Raw genomic sequence first — 24100 nt, forward strand, 5'->3', positions numbered from 1 at the left:
CGAGGCGCGCTTCTCCCTCCGCGCGACACCCTGTCACAGAGGATGTGGATAGGGTCCGCGTAACTGTACTAGATTTTTTAGAGGTGTGGGGAGTGTAGTGCTAGCCGAGAAAAGGGGTTACTGCAGGTAGTAGGTTCCGTCCAGGGTCTTAAACTATTGGCGCCGGGGTGGTTCGTGTATGAGATGATATCAACACAAGGCGATGTGCACCACAAAAATCAGCCAATATTAGTTTGAAGTGTTTTTATGTTGAAAAACTTTCGGCATTACTGCTTTTGCATTTAAGTAGTCGAAAATTTGTTTACATTAACTGTGTGGGCGATCAGTTTTTCGAAAGGGATGTTTCGCAGGAATAAAAAAAAGGAGTTCGTTGAAGAAAACTCAAAGAGGAAATTTTTGTACCATAAAGAACTGGCCAAGAAAGTCAAGCATTTAAAGCTCCTAATTGGTAACTTAATTCACCCTTGGAATATTCCTTGCTTAGAGAATTTACCCAACTCCGAAGTTCAGAAACTTTTTGAGGAGCATCATTCCGAAATTTTTCATAGTTTTTTTGATTATTTTGATATTGAGCTTAAACCCAGGCGTAATTTTCGTCTCTAACTCATAGTGTTTAGTTTCAACACTTTCGTTCAAGGATACCGATTGTTCCCTTCTTATTCTTGAGGTAATTTTCGCTATAGCAAGGTTATTTTCTATAGAAACTACTAATTTATCTACCAGAGCGTTTCAACTCGCAATGGCAAATGAAATGCATTTGTAATTTGGACAATTTATTCATTAAAGTTTAGTTGATCTTGTACAGGATTTGTTATCTTCATCGAATCCTGTATCTGTCCAAGTAAATGGGATGCGAATATTTCTACTTTGGTATCAAATACTTGGGGAAAATGCAATTGTGGAGTGCACGGACTTGTTTATCCGCCTTGTGCCAGATTTTGGTAGTGTCCATGATACGTACAAGTCACAAAAAAGTACGCACTACTCATGTACTTGAATCTCTAGATAAATCATCAAGCCCGACATTAGTTAGCTGCGATGGTGATTGTCAAAAAAGCAATCGTAATATGGCATTTTACCCAAGGATGGATTCAATGCCACCTGCTGCTTCTGCTCCGATAAGTGATGAGGTAATTATGTTTCGATTAATTTGGCTTTATAATAAAAGTGTGGTTGTGTGTCTTGTCACTGTTTTTCAAATAAGAAGTATGGAGTAGTTTTTCTGAATGCAGCACTTGGGATTACTCATTCTGAGGTGGATGTTGTTGCAGACGGACTGGTATATTCCCTTTGAAATCATCAACGTCTCCTTTCGTTTGTGTTCTACAATTATAAATCTGAGTGTTCTGAAAATTTTCAATCTGCATCCACCTTAACCATCCCATTTGTTTTTTATAAGCGGAAAAATTACATTCTTCTTCGATACCTTCTTCGATTTGCGGTTACCGAGGTGGATAAAATCCAGTGGAATTCAAGTGCTTTTGATCGGAGGCCAATGTGTTTTTGGTTCATCTTTGAGCAACTCAAACGCTACTATTTTCCTGCTATCTTTCCAAAGTAACTTCAAGAATATGATTATTTTGCAAATTCTCCGCACGCCTGCTGCTGTGATCTTACTATTTTCAATAGGATTTCTGTGAAACACAGTCTCTACTACGGAGGTGTATTACCAGCAATGATAAAAAATCCTCTGGATTACTCTCTTGCTCCTGAAGGGTACACCCTTTCCGCTACCCGTCTTGCTATTTACCAGGAAGAGGTCGTGCGATGGTTGTCTGAATTTTTATATACTGGTCCACGTGCCTTTTTACCGAGTTTGAGGTAAGCAGTTGTTTCTTTGTGTGGGTAATAATCAAGGTGCATTGCTCTGAGCTGGATTTTCTTTCTGTATTTAGAACTTGTAGTATTGGCTAGTTTAGTCTCAATAGACGTGCTGCTATATAACTAGAGCACCTTACCTACATTACAGGCCCAGCTCTAGCACAGGTGACTTGCGCAATCAAACAGCAAGTGATGGAGTTGGGTTGAGGAATCCGCATTCTAGCGAGGGAAGCACCTCAGGAATCGACTTAACCAGCCAATCAGACCAACAGCGCCCTAACATTAACGTGCAAGACCACCGAACTACTACTCCCCCCGCCGGTTGGTTTGTTTGCGTCGTATCATATTTCATTAAGGCTGATTTGTGTTACGCGTTTGCTGAATTTAAGGCTCATTTACCAGTATCTGCACATTCATAGTGCGTATAGCCAATTTATTTTAAATTTTTACTTTTCCGGTGTGTTCTTCACCTTCTTAATTTCAGGTCTTTGCTCCAATTATTGCAGTGCAGTTTGGACTTTTTAAAAATTTTCCTCGTTTTTAAATAGAATTTTCAAATTCACACAAACCTGTACCGTCATCGAGACTGGGGAAGAGCTATCAAATTATTTTGAATTTACGTATAGATGTGCCTTTATCCTGCTCGTGCAGCGAAACGTCGCCCCAGCAACAATCTTCCCAGATTTCGTCTTCACTTGTGCTGTCTGGCCAACGGCAGCAACGTCGCAGCTCTGCCGCTTTCAAAAATCTGCTGTCTATCATGGAGATTCGTCAAACGACTCCTGGCTACTTTGCTGAGCATTCGGTAATGGCGTCACAGCGAACGGTTTTTTTGGAACCCGTTTTACCTATACTTCCGGAATGGAGCTCTGAGTACTCTTCTAAAATGGTGAGTCTGCTGCCTACTTTCCTCTTAAACAGTCCCAGTGATTATTGATGGGCATTTTGGTCTTGCTTTTGTCTGTGGTGCTTTGTATAGTATAGGTTTTATTTATAATTGGATTGTGTCATCTAATGTTGCGTTGAGTGACATTATCAGTATCATCAAGTTATAACAAATGCAACTGATTACCGGCGCTCATTCTTCATTAAATTTCTCTTTTTCTGGTTTCAATTCGTTTGAACTTATTGCTTATCTTGTGTGACACTGGACTGCTACGATCGGCTGCTTGGATTACACTTTGCATTTGCGTATTTTGGTGCTTATGAGCGTATGGAAATGAAGTCTCGCTTAATTTCTCTTGGTACTTTAAATGGTTCCGGGCTCGCTTTGCGCATTTAATGTACTTGTTTTGCTCCACTAAGATAGAGCCATTAGAGAACAATAAGCCGTGGTGGCGTATTTGGTCTATAACGTGTTATCTAAGTATCAATTTTTCGAAGCAGGATGGACTTGCTTATTCTCTAACCGGTTTACGATGACAGCCTAGTCTGGACTCTTGAATCTTTTGCGTTTGTTATAATCACACATCTGACTAATACTTTGGATTGAGTTCAGGAAACAGTATTTTTTCTCTATCTGAAATGTCTTTTTGTATTTTCGACGTGTAGTGAGAATTAAATGTTTGCATAACAGATTTTACCCTCCCTTACCCGCCGCTGTTAAAGTGTAGGGAAGAATCGACCAGGAAATTTTTCAAGCGCTAAATAGCTTAATGAACCTTGCTGTTTGATTATACATATGCTCCTCAATATGTTGTTTGATAACCCAATTGATTTTACGTTCAAGGATATCTATCCTATTAATTGTTCTCCTTGAAACTGTTTGGTCTCACAAATTTCAAACACACGGAGCAGTACTTTTTGCTTTCCTGATTGTAGATCGAACGAGTGCGTGACATCCTCTTTTACTCGCGACAGAATATCAATCTCATCCATGCAGTGTTCTACCATGCTTCTTTACTTCCAATTGATCGATACAAGGCACTCTTTTGCCTCATTCTCGTCTACCGTTCGTGGTTGAAGGTGAGTGATTCTCCAAGCCTAGCTATTTAGCCCTCTTTTTCCAAATTAAGTCAGCTTGGAAAGGGCTTTGTCGAATTAAAAATGCCGACGAAAATTCCTCACATTCTCTTACGTTCACTCTCCTTCGTTTTTGTAGTTCTCTGTATAACTTGGAACTGTTCACCTACTAAGTAATGCCATCCCAAATTAAGATTAAGCTGGTTTCTAAAGGTAGCGTTTAAGGTGGATTTCCTCCTTAGGGTTGTACGGTTGGATGTTCTGAATATTCATATCCTAATTTATTTGGGATCGGCAACCTTCTGCCTCTACTCTGTTATATGAAACAAATGGATCATTCTTTTTTGCGCATACACAAGGGTCACTGTTCGTAATGGCACTTGCATTTCAATGGACTTCGTTTCCTGATTGAATCGGTGCGGAGATACCGAATGTATTCCACACGTGTTACCCAAATAACGTCTCATTTATGATAGTGGAACAATTGGTTTGCGCTCTTTTGTTTCTTCTACCTGCCGTAAATCCAACCTGTTGCGTTAGTACACAATAACTGGGCACTGAATGTGTTAAGGAATAAAACTATAATAAGTGCTTTACTTTCTTGTATTTATGAAATGTGCAATGTGTGGATATATCAAGGGAATAAATTTAAGTGTATTTTCTTGATTGATACATTCTTAACAGTCTAACCGATGTTTTTTATCCTTCCATTGTTGGCCTCATCAGCGAAAAGCTAGTTGTGCTCTCGTTACTACGGTAACGTGGTCTTAGCACATGTGGTGTAAGTAGAGTATATGATTTCCTTCTAGGCGCATGCTTTGAATTTCATTGATTCATTTGAATAAGTAATAGTCTCATGTCATCAAATCTATTTTATGTTTAGGACAAGATAGTGTTTGTGAAGGACGCAGACACCAAACACGTGCCAAGCAAAGTGAGTTTTTTATGTCAAATCGCAAGCTGATTACCTGGTTTTTACTATTATTGTATGCAACCGATGCGAAGATTTTTTAGTCTTACGTTTTCTCGTTACAATTTTGTGCTTAGTTTCGGTTTTGTTTTTTATAAGCCCCAAAAGTAACTTGGAATTGAACAATTGTTTGAGGTTAAACCATGATTATAGAACGACGCCTATTGGAAAACAATCACTGTTTATCGCTCAAGCTATCAGTTTTATAATTTTACCATTGGAACAAAAAAGTTCCGACATTCACTCGAGGACAAATATACTGAGTGGCAAGGCCGATAAGGTGTTATGGACATTCGTTTGCAAATCAATTACTGCAGTCGTTATCTTGTAACCTAGAAATGATCCGAATGCTAGTACCTTGTGACAATTCGCTTGGATGTATCTTCGCGAATAGCTAACTTGTAAAACGAAATTTTGTCATTATTTGCGTTTATTTGTACCTCAAGCCTCTAGATGGGTTTATTTTCTAGGTTTGATGATGTGCTTGTCACTTTCAGCATTCTACCTGATCATTACTTAGGATACTGGTGTGGCTATTCTAGATCGTCCAAATAATAACCGATCTTCACTCTACGTTTGTTTTTCATTACTAGTCCTCTAAGGAATAAAAGTTGTAGGTTGCAATCGAATGATCTACCTTGGAGAGTAATACATAAGTCTGTCGCACAGTGGAATCGTGTATGCCGATTCCTCCGTTCCACAAAAACGCTAAATTCCATTTCTCGCTGTTTTTGAGTGGGTTGTTTTCCGCCATCCACATAAAGCTTGTCACATTTCGATAATAAAGTGCTGTAAATAAATGCATTTATGCTGTGGTCCAACAGGTAAAGGAGAACCAAATGAGATATTGCAGTTGCTTATCTACTTTTCACTTTGGGCTTGTAATGATGTCACAAACTTGTAAATCTATATTTAATTGCGTATTCCTCATGAAAAAAAAAGGATTCTTAAAAGGCTTTCTGTTCTCATTTCATTAAATTTACTCAAATTCATATCCGTGTTGGTAACCTTCATATTTATTTTTTCTAAAAACCGTCTTGCTGCTCTGTTCTACTTCGGCTGGTGTTCCTCTATAAAGTTGCCTATTATTTGTAATGTTAGAGCGCTATACAACCAAATTGTGGACCGGGTTCAAATCTTAAAGACATGAGACGCCGCCGCGAAGTAATTCAGTCGACGGTTCTCTCCAATAGGAGCCTTTCTAAGTTACCTAACAATTCGCCTGCCCCTTCAACACAACATTCACTCCCATTTCCACACAATGATGTCGGTGGATGTTTGCAGACAACTTACCAGGTAGGTCGTTGACTAAATCCTTTGGTCTTGATCACGTGAGACATTTCATGCTTGCATTTCGAAACACGGCTTGAAAACTAGTTTCGACTTATTGATGACAGATTGAATATATTCTTTTTAGATTTTTGGTTCGGTTTGGTTATTACAGTTTGCTTTTGGGTTTTTTATGCAACATTTCATGAAGAATACCACTTTTATCTGGAGCATTCAGGCTACTATTTATTTTACCAATGTCAGCCATTAGCTGCTTTTTACCAATAAATGAGATGTCCCGTCACACGGATATTTGTTTTGTTAAACGCAGCTTTACGATCAAATTCCTATTGCGTCATATCCATCGTCCCATCTGTCCCGTATAATGTTTGTTTTAAACCTTTGGTGGTGCCTATTCAAAGTCGGGCATTACGATTTAGGGTGTGTAGTCACCTCCCCCGCCTGTAAGTGAAAACTGCAAACGCAATGCTTTCCACTGTTTTGAGGTTAAGCAGTTCCTGTGGCTAACATCAATCGCTTAAATATGAAGGCAATGGTTTACAATGAATTGATGAAGTGGTGTAGATGCACGAACTTTGTTTGAAAACGCTCGTATTTGCTTTCGATACGCGCGGTTAAGTAATGCGAACGCCATCTTCAGATTTGCTGCTGAGACGTTTCAACCCATTATTATTCATACAGTGTCTTGGCTACCTTATTGTTCACTCATTGTTCCAATTTCCTCCAATTCTTTTACCCAACTTCTTGGAATTTAGTAAAGTGGGATTGACAAAGAAAGCAAATGATCACTGAAAGGGTATTTCAAATAGCTCTCCGAAGGCATTTTAGTAAGTTTATGGAATATTTCCGAAGTCTGAATCATTTTCTCTTTAGGTGATGTTTACCAATCTGGCACACATTTTCCTCCGCGTCTGTCCCCCGGCCTGTGTGGTGACTCTGGAGCTGACGGATAGGGTGCAGGAGACGCCGGTGGATTTTGTCGTCCAGCAAATTGCATTGTGCACTCTCATTCTCGACACCATCGTCCAACCGCTGACTCAGTCCAACGCCCTCAGCACAGAAAGTTGGTAGGCACACTTCTCCCCTTGCTCCCACAACCGTCTCTTAGTATTATCTCTTATCAGTTTACTTATTGCTGAATATTTTGAATTTCCACGTTCTTTCACGCTTCCACTTGACTTTTGCTGGTACCGGCATGTATGCGGTAGCCACTGTTCTTCGATATTTTGCTAAGGTTTTTCGTTGATATTGCAAATTTTGCCTTTAAGTCACACTTTTTGTAGTATTTCATTGTATTATTGGAAACCTCAACACATAATATTACATCTTAGGCTTTACCATTTCACTCCATACTTTTGATGAAGCCTACTAATGATGGTTTCATTCACGCTTCTATGGATTGATTTCAAATGGCACGTTTAGATCTACTCCAATAAGAGCAATGGAAGTTTCGTTTCTGTTTTAGCTGGGTGGATGCTTTTATACCCCTTTTATAAGGCCTGCAGGATGTCAACAGATTTTCCCAACTATGTCCTTTTAGGGAGAAATTACTCTTCACTTTGATGCATATCATTTCGGAGGTGATGTCGAAAATCTATCAGACGGACCAATTTGATTCTCATTGGGTATCAAATGATAAACTTTTGGGCAAAATGTTTCAGGTAACTTTCTGTAATTTTGCACTTTTTTCAGTGCTCGTAAGCTTTTTCCTCCCTTGCATCACCTAACTAGATTACGCATTTGTTATCGTACTATTAAACCCTTTAATACTTTAGTTTTCTTGAAACATAAATATGGCTCGTGAGGGCATATTTGTTCAACTAGTCCCAGAAATACGTTTTCTTTTTACGGAGTACTTGAGTTTTCTTTGACTCGTAAACAAACTGACATGTTTCCTTTATTATCTCTCCCTTATTGTGCGAGTGTATCCCTTCTACCTAGCTGCACTTTTGGTTTTGAATGCCACACGTTCATAAGTATTTTAAATCATATCAGCTACTACTGAAGGTAATTTATTAAATGAATTGTTATTAGAAATCCAAGTATTTTATATTTTTCAAAATCTTTCCACATATTTAGACAAGGCAACTCCGATTAATCCACGCTCGAGTAAATTCTTCCCACGTGTTTAATTGGTGCCGAATAATCGTTTAGTAGAAGGGGCATGCAGGCATTTGGAAGTTTTTACCATCTTATTTTTGTTTTGTGTTTTAACTCTGGTAAGCATCTTGATCATCATTTGAAACGTGTTTGTATCGCACCTTTCGTACCAAGTTTACAGAATGCGCATTTTTCTCGGGCCTTTCTCCAGATAATCATTGCGCAATAGTAGAGTTAACTCATTTAAATTTTTCCCAATGGGAAAGCACTTCTGGAACCTAATACCTAGTTGCGGATTTCCTTTTTGGGAAAAAATCTGTATCCTCATTGGACGGTTGGCCGAGTGCGGTAAACTGCGGTTTAATGTTCGACATTACTTAATCTGGTGGCAACTCCGTAAATATATGGTGCGCAATATCATTCAGTTTCACTACAACACTTTCTCTATGTTTTAATTTATTTAGACTCTCAATACGGCCTGTATTTATGCAACTCTCGCCGCACCAATATCCTCATCTACCTGGGATACGTGCCTGAGCATTTATTCCAAGCTTCCAGATTGTCCGGCCCTCTTTCGAGAGTGGAAGGCAAGTAATCTGCCTTAAATGTTATCATGAGCTTGATTTCATCGGTGGATTTGTACAGCATAAACTTGTTTTTGTCATTATTTGTACGAATCTAAGTTGGCAACCGTGTATCTTGTTGCACACAACCCTATCGTTTAAACATCCTAGTTTTCGTTTAATGTGATCTTACTTTGAAGCTAAGGGCAGTGTTTATGCTTGGTTTGAATTCGTTTGCAGTATATACGTTTGTTTTTTGATTAGAAAAGTATTACTGCTTAGTCTAATTTTTTTATTCACGGTGCAAAAACACAGGGATTCGTTGCTTACAATCGCGTGGTCTGATACTGTCAAATTACACCTTGCTCTCAGGTAGTACCATTTGTGCGTACTATTTTTATAAGCCATGCCTTTAAAAAGTCATAAGAGAACTGAGTTCACTTAGTGTCTTCAGTTTGCAGCACATACTCAAGTTATACACTGGACTGCTACAAGTCTATAGAAAAATAAGACTTTGGACAATCTCACTTTCTTCACAGAAAGCTATGGATTTTCTGACGCGTCAACTGGGAAAAATAGTTTTTGATGTGGACCTCGCCAATCTTCCCGATGAAACGAAAACCAATCGAGGAAGGCGAGCTTTGGGTGAGATATCTACATATTATTGGTTTACTTTCTGGGATTTTTCCTTCCCATGATTCCCACCTCTCAGGAATTTTCAAATTTTTGCTAAACCATCTTGAGTTTCGTATCTTTAGAAGACTTCTTTATATAAACTTCAAGGCATCGAGTTTGTGTAATGTTTTTTTGCAGCATAATTTGACTGGCAAATAGCTTTACTGCTTTTCCTTGTTACTTAAATTTGTCGGTTTTTACACATTAGATGCTCTAGCTCAAAAGTGGAAGCTACCCTTCTATTGATACTGATAAGCGAGCCCTTTCGTATTGGACTAATCAGTGGTTTAGGGGGTTAACTGTTAGTGCACTTGGCTTAATTAAAGTACCCTCACTCATTATTCTATTTGCGTCAACCAAAATCGCCTATGTCGCATTTCTTGTGGTCACATGATCCCCTTGCGTACCGTAAGTGCTGGGATTTAGTGTTCCCTTTCAAACGTATGCAATTGATCTGTCGTGATTTTTCATTGTCGCTTGTGGCCGTAAACCTCTGATCAATTCCTTCAATTGTGACGACTGAAGTGCGCCCACTTGATTTATGCAGATTTCCTCAGCACAGCTCGTCTAGGGAAGGAACCTAAACCTTGTCATGCATTTGTCGAACTTCTACTCATATCGGAAATACATGGTTGTTCGGAGAATCTCGCAATCTAAAGTGGTTCATTTTCACGAAAATTCGTGCCACACCAATGTCTATTGGCAGTCTTAAGCCATCAAGAGGGCTGAATCTGTGCGCTTCTTGCCCCTTATGATCGCATATTGTTCCTCCATGGGCATATCTGATTAAATCTTGCTAACGCTTCAATCTGCTTATTTCGACAATTTCATCTGCTTGACGAAGAGTTCACCCACTTCAAAAGTTAGATAGAATGTTTGAAAGTATCTCTGTGATAGTATTTTCTAGAATGGGAAATTTCTTTACGGACGCGCCAAATTTTATGCGATTTACTTTCTTAGTAGTCGGTTTAAACTGGTATCATGAATTTACATGTTGTTCAGTTTGTTTAGCTAGACATTCCTTTGATACATATCCCTACTGGATTCTAGTGTCCTAGTTTTTTTAATGTGAAGTTTCGATTTCGATTCCCTTGATAGTTATTTCGTGCCAACGAGTTATTTAGAGGGGAATTTTTTGTATCGGAGCTAATAGTCTAGTAAAATTAACAATTAACCTTAACCATATACCTTGTAGGTAAATTAGGTGCCGCTTCACAATGTATGGGTCCATCTCGTATTGCTCCAAGGGAAAGGCGAAATTCTGCTGATGGTGGGTTCCTCTCATAGCATCATAGTGCTTAGGTTTTTCTTCAAGACAGTTTAACAAGGCTACTTTTACTTTAAACACGTCTCAAAAAGTAATGTGTTGTCGCTGCATGAACGATTGTGAAACTATAAATTTTGTCGCAAATCACCTTAAGAGATGTGGACTAAATAATTTGGTGGTATTTTGAAAATTGCATTTGTAGGCTCCGACCATTCAGAAACTATGCTATTCCACCTTAGCGTATCGAAATTGTGTCGGTTTTTTAAGTTATTAACCATATTCGTAAATGTATCATTCGGTAGAACTAACTGACGGTTGCATTTTTTAAATGTAACATATGGTTTACAATTGTCTTTTAGTTAATGCTGTTGGTAGTGTTATGTCAGGCCTGCCGGACATTAAGTTGCCTTCTAAGGCATTCGATTTGGAAGAATCCGCTTCCAATGAGGTTACCTCGGCTGTCGTGGGACAGGAGACACCGGCAGTGGAGTTCAGTCTGACCAGCAGTTCTGACGATGCCGAAGCGGTTAGCTCCGATAAAGCTGCTGAATGCTTGAGTCCTGCTGAGGGGATAGGCATCGCCTATCATGAATCATCCAACTTCTCGGATGGTGGCAGTAGTGACGTTGATTATTATGTAGGTCTTCATCTGTCTTCTGTATGATCATCCTTTTTGACATTCTCAATATTAACTCCCGGCATATTTTTTAGAAGATCGATGTGTTATTACCTTGAAAATGATATCTTTGGGGTTTTTTTTATTAATCTAGCCCCAAAAGCATCATATTTTTGTGCCCTGGACTGAAACTCAGATGAATGAGGCCGATGTGAAAGACAATGATGGTGTGGCACTGCCATCCTCTGGGACGTCGAACAATGGAAACGGCAAGTTGATGAATCAGACCCAGTTCTACTACATGGAAAATCGCACTCTCGATAACGCCTATGAGTCAGAAAATGTCATTCAAACGGCCTTGACGCGTAGCAATGATCTTCGCACCGTACGACCCCAAACTAAGACTAGAAATGTATGCGTCTCTTAGTTTCTGGCCATATCTTCACTCATCGTACCTTGATGATAACTCTGTTTTACTCAGATAGAAAATCGCATGGGCAGTATGAGAAGTGCCCAGAAAATGCGAAACAAAATTTTGATTTCTCTTCTTCCATATTCTTATACTTTTCTAACGTGGGTAAATCGTCAGCTCAACTGATTTTCTCCTGTTTCTTACTCAAATCGTAGAGCATAATACCTTTCAGTGTTCACAATGCTACTCTAAATGGAAAGATTTTAGTATGTGGTCTTCATGAGGTTTTTCGTTAGATTTTGACTCGTGTGTGGAACGGCATTGTATTTTTGCCGTTGAAGGTTAATAGGTATTCTTCCTCCACTTTTCTGTATTTTGCGATTTTCCTTTCGATATTTTGGTGTTCACTGGAATCAAATCCAAAGGAACACCACCCCTTTCAGCACATTTGTCATAAAAGCAACAGAAATGGTTTCAATTTAAATTGAGCACAGTAAAGTGACCAAGCTTATGGATGCGCCATCTCCTAGTTCTTTTGAGTCTAGATTGGTTGTAATTGAAGATATCGAGGTAACGTAACCTCTTAATTTCACCCTAGCCGATTTCAACTCCTCATGCTTACAGCAGCTTTTATTTATGGTGAAACCATGACATCGTTCGTTTTCTGGAAGCTCCAACTTTTAGAATCAAATTCTCTTCCATAATGCTGCTGAAAGCCTGACTTCTAGCACTCAATCGTGGAATTACCCCATTGTGGCTACACTCACTTCACCTTGTTCAAATGCATTTGAAAATTTCCGTGCATTCATCCTTCGTTTGACTTAGGTGTCATTCCATCTGCTGGTTGCCGCTTTTTTGTTATTAAAGAATTTTTCTAGGAATATATTAGCTGTTAAGGCCAATTTTTATTTATGCTATTCCTACTAATTGCCTTACTTTCCTGTTATGCTTTTCAGCATTCAGTAGATCTGTCAAGAAAATTAAGCAAGAGAAACAAATACAAACGCATGATCTTTTAGTTTTAAAAAATCTATTTATTTGTCTTACAACAGATGCACAAATTAATAATTCATGGTAGATTATTGAAAACATATTCTGCTCTTTTTTGCCACGGTGGGGTATGTTGCATATTTGGTAAACAGGTAAACGCCTATTATACTCACTGCGCTTGCCTCCTAACCTTGAAGTGAACCATCCCATTTCTGCCGCGATTTTCTCAGTGTTTGTATTTATAAGACTGACAAACCGCATTGATGGTGTTCCTAGCTTTGCTAACCGATTAAGTCTCAGTAATGATTGCATATTTGCACTCAACTTTAGGTCTTTTTTTTCTAGGCGCAGTTGGATGATGTATGGCAAGGCCAACACTTCTCAGGTGGGTTCCCTTTTGTCACGCGACTTCATTGACTGTCACCTAATCGCCAACCCACAAACTCGCGAATTTTTTTCTATTTTTTGTCTTTAGAGAACTTGCCATTCACTAAAACACTAACGCGGGTATCCAACTCAGAGAGTAAGTACTTTTAAAGCTTTTATTAACAAATAATGACTAGCGCATGATACTACACAACTCGACACTCAAACACTCTTAATTGGGCCTCTCGAAGGGAGCATGAAATTGTGCCTCAAAAAATAACCTTATTCGTTTGGTGCTTTTAAACATTTTCAAAAGTTTGCTTGTTTGCTCCACAGAGCTGACGTATTCTTTAACACACATTTACTAAGTGCTCTGATTTTCTAGGGACTTCTCTTCCGTTTTGCATTATCGCACTAATAAACTTAACGCCTTTGGTACCTAATTTCACCAGCTTTTAACTAATAATATTATGTTTTAATGGTGCTTTTCAATCTACAGTGTCTTCACGAGCGTCCACGTTGAAGAAACCAACTCCCCAGTGTTTAAAGGGTAATAGCGTTTTGGCCGGTGGGAAGGAGATGGGCTGGAACCCTGACTCCGCTGTGGTCTGTTGGCGCCGCTTTCTCGGTCTGTTGGGCGATTTCAGCCACTTCTCAAGCCCTACTGTAATGGTCGATGTCTTCGCGTACCTCGATTCACTAACTGACTCCCTCCTCGCCATTGATGCCTATCAACCGCTGGAACTTTTGTCAGACGGAACCGTGAAAGCGCCCACTAATCGTCCTCCCATCGACTACCTTGTGCCTGTCTATCTGAAGGTGCTATACATTTTGTTTGCAAGTTAGCATTAAGAAGTGGAAAATAGCGGCTGCTGATGATCTTTCTCTTTCGATTCACAGGTTTTGCAAATGTCCCCCGAATTCATCGAAGGAAAAAAATTGGCTATCGGTATTTTGAAGAAGATTCTAATCGCGCAGCATGATCTCGAACCGAGCGAAGAACTGTTGGCCCAGTTCTACCGTATTCTGCATCATTTACTCACCCAGAAAGAAAGTGTAAGTTTTTTTTTACAAGAAAGGTGTTGGAAACTAAAATACGAAATCGAGTTTTTGGATCCCATTATCTCAGTTTAAGGTTCTCCAATTAAATTAGCATACTCGTGTAGATGAGAACACATTTATTAAAGATTTTCGGGGATTCTGAAACTATTTAACTAAACGATATCAGCTTTTAGCCATTTACCACGATACGTTGAGGTAGGCTTGAAAGGCGAACGCTTTTCAACAGTTTGATTACATATGCTTTATTTGGTTGTTTTTGTTCAATATTTTGTTCATTTTGTTTTTTGTATTCGATTCCTTTCGCGTACTTATTTACCTAAGTTTGTGGCTTCAAGAAGCCGCTCGCGGCATAGTAGGTATGGTTTTCACGACATTTATTTTGTATCTGTAGAACTTTGCTAGTGAAGTTATTCGATCAGACTGTGGAAAGATCTTCAGCTACTCTTTATCTGGTTGTGGTCTGCTGACATTGGACTTTATTCAGGCTGTTGACGAAATCCTCTGTCAGCCTTCTTCAGAGGACGAGGTTCGTCATTGTAAATTTTTTTTTGTATGCTAGTAATTTAATTCTATTTTATACAGTTATTATTTTTTAACCCATAGTTGTGTTGTGATAAGCGGATCTGTTCAAATGCAAAAGTTACATTTAGCAGCAAAAGTTTCCCTTCTTATCGATAATGATATCTCCCTACATCGACAGCCACTGTAACATCTTTGGGTCTTGTGTAATGTTTACCGCACTGTTTGCCGTTTTATTTCTCTTCTTCACTTTTGAACAATCCAAGGTTTATTTCTTTAGCTTCTTTGATGTAATTTTATGCTATATATGTGACCCATCTTGGCGCCTTCATTGTATTGTCCCAAAAATTCCCTGTTAATGTGCTTTTGACATTTCGCTGCTTATTTTTCTGCTATATTTTGACCTAAACCTAACCGTTTATTTTCAACACCTATCGGATTTATTTTCATTATTACCATGCAATGGTCATAAAATAATAATTTCCCACAATGCATGGAATTTTACCATATCAAAGAAGTGGAAAAAATGCAGCGTTTATTGCTCGATATACTACGACTTGACGTGTACATTTCCCTAGTTATACAACCACTTGCATTATTCATAATAGAGCATTTCCTAAAGCAAATAAACAGCTAAATGTGTAGCATTTCTTGCAAGTTTTGGTGCCTATCTCAGACCTTACGCACTCGGGCAATGTCCATTCTCGTCGCTCTGCTTCCGTTTCAACATCACTTTGGACCACTGAAAGTATTCGATCCCGCTCTACGTGAGCTTAAAGTGAAGGAGACTGACGATATCATCGTGAGTTAGCAGCCAAATTTCTTTATACTCACAACAAATCTTAATGCCAGATTAGGCGATCTTTAAACTTCCACTAACCATTTCGCATGCACTTTTTTCTCAGCACGTTATTTTAATATAATCAGTAAAAGCTTGATATAGTATTTGAATTTTGTACGTTGTTTTGAGTTAGATCCGCACTGAAGAGGGTTCAGCATACTTAATCTACTGATGGTTGTTTAATGTATGAGGCACTGTTGTTCCCCCTCAGCCTTTCCTGGCCGCTCAACTGTTTCGTGGAGTCGTGGCGGAGGCAAATGAGGGAGCGCGTCAGGTGGCGATCTGTGGTCTTCTAATGATGTGCTACTCCAATCTCACTAGACAATCGGTTTTGCGCTTCGCCTCGGCCGAGAAGGCTACCTCTCTACGCACTTGTCTCGTCACTCTGCTGCGCTGTACTCGCCTCACCAACCGCGCTGTCGCCCTCACTGCCATGAGTATGCTTCGCACGCTCACCGAGTGCTCGGAGACCATCTTTGACATCAACCCCACCTATCCCATCCTCATCATTCAGGCAAGTGGTCTTCGCTCTTTCCTTTATTGCTTGCAGAGTTTTGTCGCCTCCCTCGCAATGCATCAGAGAATGAAATAAATGTTGACATTTATCTCTCGTATTCGCTTCAAAATCTCGATTATTCACCTATCTTATGTAAATAATGCTCAGTTTTAAATGTACATCTTAGTCTAGACTACTGTATTTCACATTGAGCATCTTTAATAAATCCTTCAATTTTCATTTCAGGCACTCGCATGGAACTTAGCTTTTCTGTGGAGTCAAGCTTATACGGAGGATAAAATATCACCAACATTTAAAATGGTATTAGTTCTAGCATATTTTCCCATTTATTGTTAAATCATATGGTAATGATTCGTTTAACTTCAAATTTATGTTCTCATCCGAATTGAGTAATAATGGTAGCTATAAACCAACACGCATTGCGTCCACCCAATGTTTATCGTTTTATCGCGTCAGGTGTGTTTATTTTTTAAGCTTATTTTGGGCCGATTTGCCTACTTGAATATTGACAGGGATATTAATTGCTTTTACTTCCCCTATTTATCAATGAAGTTATTTGCACAAAATACTGCTTCTGAAAATCTGGGTAGTTTACTTTGTAGAGATCAACAAAAGTACAATCGCTTTATTGCTTGCTTTAGCTCTTGACCACAAACATATCAACCTTGATGGAATGGACAGTGAAAATACCAATGCCGCTTTTGACTTCACCGTTCGTTGACTTAAACAAGGCGGAAGGAGGTGGTCAAGAATGGTCAAAGGAAGTTACCTGCCTCTGGGTGGTCTTCTCGGTTCTCGAATTCATCTGTTCTTCTTCCGCTACGTCCGTTCAGTTGGAACCAGCGGGTCCTGGTTGGGTGCCCGGCTGCCCGATCTCCGATCCTCTTGCCGATGAAGTCGAAAACAAGGCTAGTCTTGCTCTCTTTTCATTTTCAATTTTACTGATGGACGGTTATTAAGCCGCCTATTCATAAATAAGGTTAAAGTTATCATTTGTAAAACCGACGCAGCAACTTTTAGCAGCGCAAAGTCATTTTTAATATTACTGCACCAGGTTACTCCATGGTTTCCCTACCAACTGCTGTCTGTTGAGCAGAAGAAGAAAGTGAGTAAAATTTTCATTTTATACATTGGTGGTGCCTAAACGCGTGTACTTACTGCTTGGTATCTTCAGTTTGGAACGACACATGTCTCCGTCTTCGCACACTCATTTGTCACCGTTTGTTTCAATTCTTGTGTGCTTATTCGCCTCTGAAACTCAGCGATGGTATAATGTCCTCGTACCGATGTTTTCAGTTCACCGATGAGCTACGACCAACCGTGGGTGGTGGTGAACGTCACTCCCACCTCGTAGAGGGGGTTTTTTCCGACCAAAGCTACTTCCTGACACCAGCTCCCCTCACTCCGGAGAGCATTCGGATGGCGGCCCGGTTCGCTCGCTGTCAACTCTTCTGCCAACTCGGTCGATACCCCTTGGTGAGTGCCAATTCTCTCCTAAACTGTCAGCACTGACGCGCGTTTGCAACCGCAGTATTTGAAGGCGCATTCACTGCCGACGAGCACTTTTTACCCTTCATTCACAATCCTCCACAACTTTTATGCCTTCAATATAGCCTAATTCGATGTCCTTTCATTCAAAATGTCAGTAATTATTTCGCACTGGGTGGATGGTTTGATAAATGAGATTTGTCGAATTTTTGCCATAATTTCCTTCTCTTTTAGTCAAGTACCAATGATATACTCGATTCCCGTGTTCAGGAGCATCATGATAGGAAAACGACTGTAAGCAATGCAGATGAGGAGCTGACTTTTGAATCGTTTGATCAGCCTGACGTACAAATATTTGTCGTCAATCGATCCTTCTTGGTGTCAATTTTCACTGTGACTTCATCTCCTGATAAATCCAACAACTGGGCCTCGGGAACCGGACATGCGGTCAATACCGAAGCCTTCAGAGAAGACGTTGCAACAGGTGCAAATTATTTTGAAACCCCTATGATCGTTATTCCATGAGTTCCCTACGTTTTAGATATTGGAGGACTATTGTTTAGTCCAAGGCAATGACCTGAAACTGTTGTTTTTTGCTACAACGTAGACCTTTGTAATGTGCGCGTGATTGTGAGGGACGTCGTGGGCAAGTACGCGTGGGATGCTACCCACATCTATGGCCTAATGCCGAAGACTCAGAAACGGGCACCATCGCCCCCACCCCGTCAGCGAGCCCTTTCAATCAACCTGGAAGCTATCGAACCTAATGGCGATGAGCAGAACACCAAGGCTAAGGTGGACTTCCTCACCAAGGTACATGCGGCTAAGTGATTAATGTTTTATCGAGTACTATTTGCTATGTGGAAGTAACTGAGACTACCTTCCTATGCTACTACTTCTACTTCACGCAGTACACCCATTGACTATATTTACACTGTTCTGTATTGGAAGTTAAATTCCCCCATGGATGGGATCGGATATGAGTATCTTGCGGAGCAGGATTGACGAGTTTTATCATCTTTTCTTTAGCTAATTTGGTATTGCAGTGTATTTTACTCTTTAGCTTCTTGAAGGCTTGATCTTGCAGCACCCTGAGCTTAGATCCCAAATCCCACTTGAAAACACCATTGCGGTTGGTGCAGCTAATACCAGCAGCTGCGTGGCGAACCCAGCGTTCGAAAAATGGGCTTTTCAACGGATTTCCGCTGCGATTAAGAACGAAAAACGGATCCTTGGACGCAACACTGAGAATCTGTCTTTGTGAGTTTTTCTAAATGACCTCCATATTTTACTCATTTTACACCAGGTATTTTTCATACCGGCCTAGTCGCTCATAAATCACTTTTTATCAGGTGATATCAGATGCTCCACTAGTATATTTCTGCCACGGGTATATGGTTCACAACCGTTTTCATCAATTGAATAATTGAACAACTTTTTCCCTACCTCCCATAGTTGAATATTTTCGACCACAACATCCTCTTCTGTTCTATTTATTTTTCAGGCCTTTCTATGGCAATGGTGCTGAGGAAACGATGGAAACGACTGAAATGGAACAGTGGTCTAAGCTTAACCAGAAATACAATGTCATTAAACAACTTCTGTGTCAACTCGGTTTTTTATCGCAAAGTCGTCGACCTTCTATCGAATTGCTGAAGAAGTCTTGGGGATTAGTCCGTGAAATTAAGAACCTTGACAAGCGGCGATCGTGAGTTTCGTATTTTATCACTCTTGACCAGTTAATCATCCGTTTATCATGCCTCCTCTAGATACGTAATAAGTGGATATTTAAAATGGGCAGAAGTCATCTACTCGTTTTTCGACAATTCCCAACTCCCATACTTAATATGGTTTGTTTTACTGCATGGTGTGAATGCTGATGTGACTTACTTGCGATCACTCTTGATGATTGGCACTGATGCTGTATAGGAGCAGTTGTGAAATGCAACAGCTACTGATAAATTTGATGGAATCTCCTTTTCAATGAAGTGATAAAATTGGATAAAGCGTTATCCTTTTTGCATTGTTGAAATGTGGAAATGTATGTCTGGCAATAAATGCATATGGTAAACTTAAACGTTTTGGTGCCCGATCATGTCCCTTTAGGCGTCAGACTCACAAGATAGCACTGGTGTACATTGGACCGGGACAGGAGGAAAAACAAGATATATTGTCGAATCTGCGGGGCTCCATCGAGTTTCAGCGGTTTGTCTCCAACCTCGGTTGGCCCATAAACTTGGCCAATCACCAGGGCTTTACGGGAGGTTTGCAGTACCCCGAGGATGGCGACATCGCCACTTACTTCGCCAGTCCCGCAGTTGAAGTCATCTTTCACGTCTCCACTCATATGCCTTCTGCTACTGATGAGGATCGACATCGAATGGTGAGCCCTGGGACCGCTCCTTCCTCATCACTACTCGTTATTTTTAACCACATCATGTTTCTGCAGTACTATGGCCTACGGTTGTACACCAAAGATAAGTGTAAACTTAAGTTATTGTGCTTTTCTTTTACGAATGACTTAGTGTGGGGTTATTAAGTTTTATTTATATCGGAGTTATTTTTTCACCACCACTTTAGTTTAAACACCTTGGCAATGATGAAGTGATGATCATATGGACTGAGCACTGGCGTTCTTTCCGAAGAAGTAGCCTTCGCACAGAGTTTGGTGATGTACTCATTATTATCTCACCGCTTTCCAGTGGTCTGTTTCGAATTGAAATACGCAAGGAGTCGGAGGTAATTTAATTCCTAACATATCTTTTGTTGGCACTTTCATTCAAGTTAGTCAATTTCTTGAAGAAGAGGCATCTCATTTTTTTCTGATTTCCATGAATAAGAGTCTAGCTGATCTTTTTGCGGACATGTTATTTGCATTTTTTCTTCAATGACTGTCTTCGTTTTAAATTAATATCTAATTGATCTTTCTTTTATTGTGACTAAGATACCATTCTTTGGTCCCCTTATCGATGGTATGCTGGTTTCGGAAGAACATCTGCCGTTCCTAGTTCGTTCAACAGCAATTCAAGCTAGCAACGCCATAAATACCAGAAAACCTAATTTTAAGGAACAGTATCCTTTTGTACATCGCATCAAGCACGACGGCTTCGATTTATCTTGTTACCGATTCCCATGTTCTATGAGTCCCCTTGTATGAGTTCCCTTTACAGACTTAACCTTCTTGTCCTAGCTTTGAGGAGCGATACTTCTATCTCCAATCGATCATCAGTAGTCATATGCAAAACACTACCTTTGAAGATTTCGTTATGCAGGTGGCCTCACCAAGACCTCTTCTTGGTGAGTTTGTTTTCGTTTGTGGCGGCTGCAGCTGTGCTTCTCTTTAATTTACTATCTTCAACTCGTTTCGTATACCGAAAGCATTCGCGTTGCTTTTTATCATTCTAATTGTATACACGTGACCACCCTAGCATACGTTGAGAGGAAATATTGCGATATGCTGGTCATCATCATCACGAGGCTTATTTGTAACCATTTATGATGCTAGAATAAGTCTTCATTGGCTCCAGTTCCTCTCCTACCGTAGCACTACTCTGCTGCAAATTAATTGTGGTGTAGTAATTGCTCCTCGTTCATTAGTGCCAAGACAGTCTGTAAAGTATTGCGAGTTTCACTACCATTCGGGCATCGTTAACTCGGAGCTGATTGACTGTTGCATTCACAGTTATCAAATTTCCCTTCGTAGGTCAGGAGAACTCCGATCGTGGACCTGCAGCTGTAGCACCATGGTTTCCAGTTCATCTTGATGTGGATTCAGTGAGACTCCCGAGTATCCCACAGAAAGGTAGTTTCTCAGATTTATAGTAAAATCCCACCTCTTTGCTTAATTGCTTTTATCGTTACTTTCATTTTCGTTCCCTCTTTTACTTTTTGACTTTCCCAATGATCCTAGTTTTTAAGGTGAGAAATGACTTTATCCTTGATAAGTGGCAGGCAGTAAGCAAAGGAATGTTAGCTGTCGCAAGTGAATTACCTTGTAGCGGGTTTGTTTACTCAGATCATACCTAATTTTTTCCCTCTCATCGGCATTATCTTTGTTATTTTTCCGTTATTATGTGTAGTGTCCTTGGTATTAATTAGTTGTACACACTGTGAACCATTTTACGAGTGGGTTCTAGAAAAAAAAAACAATATTATTTTGCATGAAACCCCTTACCTGACCCCACCAAGCGAGGCTTAAGGTTTGGTTGACTTTTAATTAAGGACCGTTCAGTCTACCAATGACGACATTGATCCCAATATCTTAGTCCTTATTTACTCATTAATTATTGAAGTTAAATTTACCATAGCATATATTCTCCAAGCAGGGGCAGCGATCCTGTCGGAAGGTATCCCATATTCTCTCTGCACCTTACATAGCTCATCTTTAATGCCAACTTATTTGTTAAGACTTAATTTTATGATTTTGCTCCCGTATTCCGATTCGTATATGCGTTAATGCAGCTCCTCCGACTCTACGAAGAAGTAAAAGTCGACTAAAGAAACGGATTTTAAGTTTGCAAGAGGGTTTGTAGTCGTTTGTAGTGATGATTTTTACGGCTTTTTACACATGAGATATCGTTTCATTGCATACATTTTTCATATCTCTTCAATTGTTGTTTTTGCTTCTAACTACTCTCCACACACCATCTTTACAGCACTTCCTCAGCACCTCTGAGCTGCGGTATGCATCCTAATGGAACACTTTGTGTTTGTGTGCAAGTTTCATGTGCTAGTGCCATACCATTATCGCTTTGTCTGTGTTTTGATATCAGCCTCCTTGCTGCGCTTGCCTTCATTCGTTTTAGCGTCTACTTTACGTGAACTGCATGCGAGTTGCTATTATTTTCCATCATTGATTGTCTCAAAATATTGGTTTTAATTGTGCAAAGGCTACTTGGGCATGAAACATTTACTACAGCCTACTAGGACACATCATTGCGGTCAGAACCATATTTTAGAAATGCGTGTCAGCTTACACCGAAAACTTCAAAGAATGGCTTATAGTTTTGGAGTGGAGTCAGTCAGCAATAAAAGCTTTGTTGTTTCATGTAATTTGTTTCATAAAATTATTCTAGCATAGGAGTGATCTGATCGATAGGAAGTTTCATGATAAATCACTTTATTTGTTGTATTGCCGATAATACAGGCCTCGAAAATGCGTGCGTGTTTGATTAAAACATTTAGGGCTTTAAATAAGTTTTAAGCATATAGGCATGTAGGACCGTGATGTTCCACTATTTGGCTTATGCATCTGTTTTGCCAACTCGGGACCCTCCGAGAATTTGCAAAAAAATACCTTTAAATGTGGAATCGCATGCAAATAGTGCTTGAGTTGGTTGAAGACGTAGCTCATTTCTCCTTTTTGAACCTATGCTCTATTTAGATGTTTCACCACTCGTCCGAATGAGGCGGCGTGTGCTCAATTGCAGCGAAAGTGTCTCAGGTGTAGAGGACTTTATTGCTCCGGCTTCAGCCAGCGAAGATTCTTCCAGAATAAATTCTCTCAATTCGCCCAATGAGGGTGAACTGTCCCTAACGGAAGCAGCTCCGTGCACCCTTTCCAATACATCAACTGCACTTACTCCCTCTGACGCACCACAGCAGGTCACCTCCATGAAAGAACAGCCCCGAACAAGCTTCTTTAACCGCATCTCATTGCGACATAAACGGCGCAACGCCGGCGCGCAGGGGCGTAGAGCATCCGCGAGCAGACTTTTTAATACCAACAACCACTAAAGCATGCATACCATACATATCACCCATTGTCTCTGTTCCTGTATTCAAGTGCACCATTCCGTCCAAGCAGATTGTGATGAACTCTACCTTTCACCCACCGCGAATACCACCACCCCCCTCATCCTCGTTGTGGCGTCCTGCCTTCTTGTTTTTACGCAATATGGTGGATTTATTTTGAGCTGAATATGCGTAGAACCACCCAGCGGAAAAATCTTATTCTCTCCCATTTATTTTGAGGTCAGGATCATGACGGTGAACCGCTACGTGGTCACTCGTTCCCATTTATGTTTGCTCACGTCACAGATGCTGTATTTTTAGTACTGTTTGTGACAGTTCCCAGTGCCGAAGCTAAGCATAATCTAGGTGCTCTATGGACTTCATCGAATTTCTCGAGGCTCCTTGCGACTTGGTTACGTTGACCTTTCGGCTGGGATCTTAGACTGGAAATGTCTACTCGGGTTACCGGGACTTTCAGCCTCTGTGATTGCGTCCTAGAGTGTGAAAAAAAAACAGTAACCGGGTTGCCTCTCGAAGTAGTTCAGGTGCCTTTTTTTGAAATCGGACGAATTAAACGCGTATGATTGGAGAGGTTGAGGACGGCTGGGCGGATTCTCGCTAAGCACTTTTGCCAACCCTTAATCAGATTTTACATCATCATACCTTATCGACAGAGCTCAGAAACAAAGCCATTGCATGTTCTTCAAGTAGTTCCTTTTATTTGTTTAAAAATACAAATATGGTGGAAAATAATTACAAAACGGATCACCTGGGAGCGCGCAATAGATTGACGTTCCGTGTTTTGGGGACGTATCTAATTGTGACGGAGATTCTTTTTTGGCGCTGCAATAAGTGGGATGAATCCTCTAAATTAGGGATTTGGAGGAGGTTAAATAACCTTTTCTCGA

The 24100-nt window shown here is 40.1% G+C and overlaps 1 protein-coding gene across 1 annotated transcript; it reads left to right on the plus strand. All coding sequences in view use genetic code 11, as the record gives it.

Moving 5' to 3' along the window:
• Positions 1 to 339: 339 nt before the first annotated feature.
• EGR_01456 (Ral GTPase-activating protein subunit alpha-1) lies at positions 340 to 23195 on the plus strand (the record flags this gene model as incomplete). The annotated part of the gene is given in 38 exon segments (XM_024490705.1): positions 340 to 448; positions 792 to 974; positions 1006 to 1130; positions 1400 to 1557; positions 1630 to 1821; positions 1970 to 2142; positions 2448 to 2710; positions 3643 to 3786; positions 4667 to 4717; positions 5855 to 6049; positions 6917 to 7110; positions 7584 to 7704; positions 8608 to 8734; positions 9250 to 9351; positions 10577 to 10651; positions 11008 to 11285; positions 11419 to 11676; positions 13012 to 13051; positions 13142 to 13189; positions 13532 to 13851; positions 13933 to 14088; positions 14486 to 14620; positions 15290 to 15415; positions 15666 to 15972; positions 16613 to 16683; positions 16703 to 16867; positions 17026 to 17076; positions 17268 to 17447; positions 17694 to 17943; positions 18067 to 18272; positions 18523 to 18719; positions 18964 to 19167; positions 19566 to 19842; positions 20040 to 20198; positions 20404 to 20531; positions 20650 to 20756; positions 21163 to 21261; positions 22843 to 23195. The coding sequence occupies 38 exon segments, from the start codon at positions 340 to 342 to the stop codon at positions 23193 to 23195; spliced, it is 6327 nt and encodes a 2108-aa protein (XP_024355029.1).
• Positions 23196 to 24100: the final 905 nt, after the last annotated feature.

Source organism: Echinococcus granulosus (genome assembly GCF_000524195.1).
Source record: "Echinococcus granulosus chromosome Unknown EG_S00005, whole genome shotgun sequence".
Taxonomy (NCBI): domain Eukaryota; kingdom Metazoa; phylum Platyhelminthes; class Cestoda; order Cyclophyllidea; family Taeniidae; genus Echinococcus; species Echinococcus granulosus.